The sequence below is a fragment of the Frankliniella occidentalis genome, unplaced genomic scaffold (genome assembly GCF_000697945.3).
Source record: "Frankliniella occidentalis isolate FOCC.00 unplaced genomic scaffold, Focc_3.1 Scaffold8, whole genome shotgun sequence".
Taxonomy (NCBI): domain Eukaryota; kingdom Metazoa; phylum Arthropoda; class Insecta; order Thysanoptera; family Thripidae; genus Frankliniella; species Frankliniella occidentalis.
The window spans coordinates 1,487,423-1,491,734 of NW_026267138.1; the positions used below are offsets into that span (position 1 = coordinate 1,487,423).

Here is a 4,312-nt window from a genome sequence, read left to right on the forward strand (position 1 = left end):
AGCACTACGAGACAAGAGTTCAGTTCAGACCATGCTGCGCCATGCCCATGCCAGCCGCATGCTCCAGCTGGAACTGACGGACCTGCTCTTGGACCAAGAGGTGCAACAGCTTAGAGGAATTCTTCGGCAAAAAGAACAGTTCATTGCACGTTTACAGCGAGACAAGTGGTGAGCTAACATTTCAAAGTATTGAAAGGTGTTTGGAAAATCATCCCTATTACAGTGATTTTTTTTTTATCCAACAGCAAAACGGAAGAGAGTCTAGAGATTGTTTGGCAGGCAGCAACATCTGAAAAACCAGCATTAAAAGAACGCTTAAACACTGATGCAAATCTTGTTGCAAACTCAGCTCTTGATATATCAGAGTAAACATTTTTGACCTTTTGTAAATCAATTAAGGGACTAAATAGTCCTGTCTCCAGATCGTCCTTTTTTAAAATACAATTTTTAGCTTGTTGTTATAATTCTAGTCCACAAATAGTACAAATTTGGGTTTAACTCTAGTTTTGACATAGCACAGTATGTGATTCAAAGTCATTGTATCTAGTCATTTTCATTAGCATGTTTCTACTTATGTCTGTATACAGGGTGGCCCAGGCCCCTGGGACCCCTGAACATTTTGTGCACATAGTGTCCCGCATCAGACGACAAAGCGGAGGAGCAGATTTGCCCACCTATTCGGATGGCGCGACGCCTTACGGCCCCAAACGAGTAGGCAATCCATTCTGCATGCAGTACAGTACAAACACAAAATGTGCCGGGATCCGCAACCCATCCTGTGTATAATGTGTACATAACTTTTCTCATAGTATTATTTTTCTTTTCAAATGAAGTTTTGATGTTAGTGTGCTTGTAAATATTTGTTTTGCCATGTATCACATTTATCACAATTCACCTTGTTCTTATTTTTATGAAAAATGTGTAGTGACAATATAATGATCAAGATGTAGAAGTTTAGATGCCTTGTAATGTCTTCATTACACTTCTAATCTCAATCATGGGTAGTTCGGTTGTTTCTTGCTAGGTTTCAAATGGAATTTTTACATTATTATATCTCTACCATAATGGTACAAATCTTAAAATTCTATATTTATATCTTTGCTGGGCAAAGATATTAATTATCAGAGGATGAACAGAATCAAAGCATTTTAAAATAAAGTCCTTTCTCTAGATCATTGTGTGATTGAAAACTAGTCTGTGGTGATACTGTACGTAATTTTTTATGTACAGTGTGGAACATTTTCAAATTCAGAAGTGCTGTATTAATGTCTGTATTTTTTGTAGTGTTCCTTTAGCCATATTTTAAAAGATGACAGCAATAAAATTGCAGTTCAAAATAAACATCTATGTTGTATATTTGTGTTGTCCCAGCCCCCAGCTCAGCAGCCACATTTTTCAGACTCTGCCAGCAGCCCCCTAAACAGCAAAACCAAATTTTTTAAAAAAATATCTTTGTTCATTTCATGTATTTTTATTAAATAAGTTACACTCTCACACACAAATAAATTAGTCATGCACATTTACACAGGAAACAATAAATTACTATACAACAAAAAATATATACAGAAATGGTCTTCTCAACCAGATTCTTTGATATTTATCATGCCAAATAAATAATGTCACAAGTTCTGTAGAGCATAATGTACCTGAAAACCTGTCAGGCAGAAATAATTAGATAACTATTAATGGCTCACTCGAGCAAATTAATCTAATTTATGTTTCTTCGAATGGATAAGAAAAGATCCACTGGGGGAGGCACATTTATGAGATCGACCACGCCCCAGTGAGAGCTTTTCTTCTGTCCACGATGGTGACAATGTTTTTGACTATGGCCACTCCAACACGACACCGACGGAGATTGAATCAGAACAAAACCAATTATTTGAAAGTCACCACAAATTTTCTTTACGCGACACCCCACGCGGATCTGTTGTAAGCAATAATCGCGTTGATAATAATTTACTCTATTCTACACGCGATGGGGTACGTGTCACGGCCGCTGCGCCGTGTACGCGAGGTCGTGCGCGTCCGGCTGGCGGACCACTATCCTGGTGCCGTCGGCAGCCCGGTACACGCCGCTCTGCACGGCGCCGCTGGCCGCCGCGGCCGCGCCCGGCTGCGCCGTCTCGTAGCTGCGGCCCCACAGCCCCCAGCCGCCGCTGCCGCCGCTGCTGTGGCCCGTGTCCGCGTGCTCGTCGTGGCCGCCACTCCAGCCGCTGTGTGGCTCCTCGTAGTGGTGCTGGTGTTGGGCGTGCTCGTAGTAGATGACCTGCCGCACACAGAGGGGTGCGTCACAAACAGAGGGAATGACAGGCAGGCAGGGGCTCGCTCCGGGTTCACAACAATCTACGTGCAGAAGGGAAGAGGAGGACCGAAATCTACCACCCGGAGTGCATGGATCAAACCGATGAAAACAACCTGGGTATCCATACAGGTCATGCTGCGGACGTAAAGGTACTCATACTCATGCATCTGCGAACGACGCTTACATCATGCGCGAGCTCTGAACCATACGAACACCCCCGGCAAAATAATAGTACGGTCGATTGAAAACTAAATAGAAGTAATGAGGAAGGTCAAGAATCCGTCGCCTACTATGTAAGAGGGCTCCACTCCGCTGTAGGCTGCGCGCCTGCAGCCCGTGAGGTAGACCAGTGGGTCGGCACCGCCGCACTGGTGTCGGGGAGGTTGCCTACCCCCAAGGCCCCTCAGGAGGCGCGCAGCGCAGCCCCCGGTGCCTGCACCTTGCACTCTCACTCGGGGGTAAGGGATCTTCCAGAAAGTATATCCATTTTTCTCAGCTTCATTCGGGAAAATCACTGCAGCTCGGCAGCTCAGCGCCTGCGAGACTCCGGGTAGGCCGCCCCGCAGTGCACGCATGCACTGAAGGCAAGATGTTGCCTACCTACAAGGCGCTATGACATCGGCCAGGCATTGCCGGTGAACGACCATGTCCGGACGATGACCAGACAGTGTCGGCTGGCACCGTGAGATCGATGCGGACTGTGGATTCACATATTCCTCTATAACAGCTCGCAGATGCCGAACTTGCGAGGTTCGTAATGAAGTCGACTGACGGACGCACTTTCTGGGTGATCCCGAAAATCAGAGGGCAGCACTACGAGACAAGAGTTCAGTTCAGACCATGCTGCGCCATGCCCATGCCAGCCGCATGCTCCAGCTGGAACTGACGGACCTGCTCTTGGACCTCGTGTCCGGGGGCAATGCCGAGGGATCTGCTGCTGTGCCCATGGTGCTGAACGATCACCTGTTTTGAGAGCTATATAGTCACTACTCTAGACTTAAGGAGTTTGTACCTCAGGACTTACTACTTACTGTCATTTGAAAAAAAATATTTTTGTTATATGTTTTTGATTGACGGTTTAACTTATTACTCGCCGTTGCGCGGCCCGGTTTTTCTGCTGCCTGCGGTGGTCACCATGGAGGTCACCATGGAGGTCACCAGCGTCCCTTACCTTCTGTTCGTCGTTGCCGAGCTTGGCGTGCTTCAGCTGAGCCCAGAGGGCGATCTTCTTGGTGATGAGTATGAGGAAGACCATGACCATGATCTTGAACTGGAACAGCGTCTGCAGGGCCATCATGAGGAAGGCGAGCTTGAGCTTAACCACGAGCACCAGGAGCACCAGCTTGACGAGTGCGATCAGCTTATGGATCTTCTTCTTCTTCTTCTTGCCACGACCTGTGGGGTAAGTGCCAACAATGTTTATTGCCATTCATATGCATTATTTTTGTGGGCAGAGGAAACGAATAGAAATCGTTCAACGTCCCTTCTCGACGTAAGCCCGGATCCAGAGTTCCCCAACTTTACGCCCGACGGAACTAAAATGTGGATTCAGACAGGAGGGGGAGGGAGGGGTCCGAAAGATGAATGGAGCGACGACCGGGATCGTTCGGGACGGCGGCGCCGCGCCGTGACTCTATGCCGTGGCGGATCACGCTCGGTGCACGTCATCCTGATCCTGGAGCGCTCCCGCGTCAGCGTCACGCCCGCCGCTGTGCAAACACCCATCGGAGTGCGGTCCGGTGGAGCGATCAACAATGCACCACACTACTGTGCCCCGCCCCCGCGGGACGAGTGCCGGTAATTCATAAATCGGCAGATGGCCTCGTTTTGACGCGGAAAGGGAAAGGAAGCGGAAGATCGGGGCGGGGCGGGGCGGGGTGGGGCAGAAGGATCGAGGCGCTACCCGCTACCGGCTGGACACAGAAGGAAGAAAGTGGCGGCAACGTGACCAGATCCACGGCTGTGGAAGGACGGCTCTGCACCGAGAGGCGCGGGAGAGAAGCGCGG

The 4,312-nt window shown here is 48.6% G+C and overlaps 2 protein-coding genes across 3 annotated transcripts in view; one reads left to right on the forward strand and one right to left on the reverse strand.

The window, feature by feature from the left end:
* The window catches only part of LOC113205920 (centrosomal protein of 89 kDa), a 23,190-nt gene extending 21,847 nt beyond the window's left edge, over positions 1-1,343 (forward strand). For both annotated transcript variants that reach the window (XM_052274763.1, XM_052274765.1), the window contains exon 12: positions 246-1,343. In XM_052274763.1, the coding sequence (XP_052130723.1) occupies positions 246-369 (124 nt within the window). In that variant the 3' untranslated portion in view covers positions 370-1,343. The remainder of the gene's footprint in view (positions 1-245) is intronic.
* Positions 1,344-1,449: 106 nt separating this feature from the next.
* On the reverse strand, positions 1,450-3,749 carry LOC113205918 (uncharacterized). Its single transcript, XM_026421720.1, has 2 exons — positions 3,477-3,749; positions 1,450-2,269 (listed from the first exon to the last, which is right to left on the reverse strand). The coding sequence occupies exons 1-2, from the start codon at positions 3,732-3,734 to the stop codon at positions 1,991-1,993; spliced, it is 537 nt and encodes a 178-aa protein (XP_026277505.1). The 5' UTR covers positions 3,735-3,749; the 3' UTR covers positions 1,450-1,990.
* Between the last annotated feature and the right edge of the window lie 563 nt (positions 3,750-4,312).

Bases quoted from the DNA above. Each gene is read 5' to 3' on its own strand.
- LOC113205918 (XM_026421720.1), bottom strand. From the start codon at position 3,734: ATGGCAATAAACATTGTTGGCACTTACCCCACAGGTCGTGGCAAGAAG. The intron at 2,270-3,476 runs GTAAGGGACGCT...TGTGTGCGGCAG, and splicing joins TCGGCAACGACGAACAGAAG to GTCATCTACTACGAGCACGC.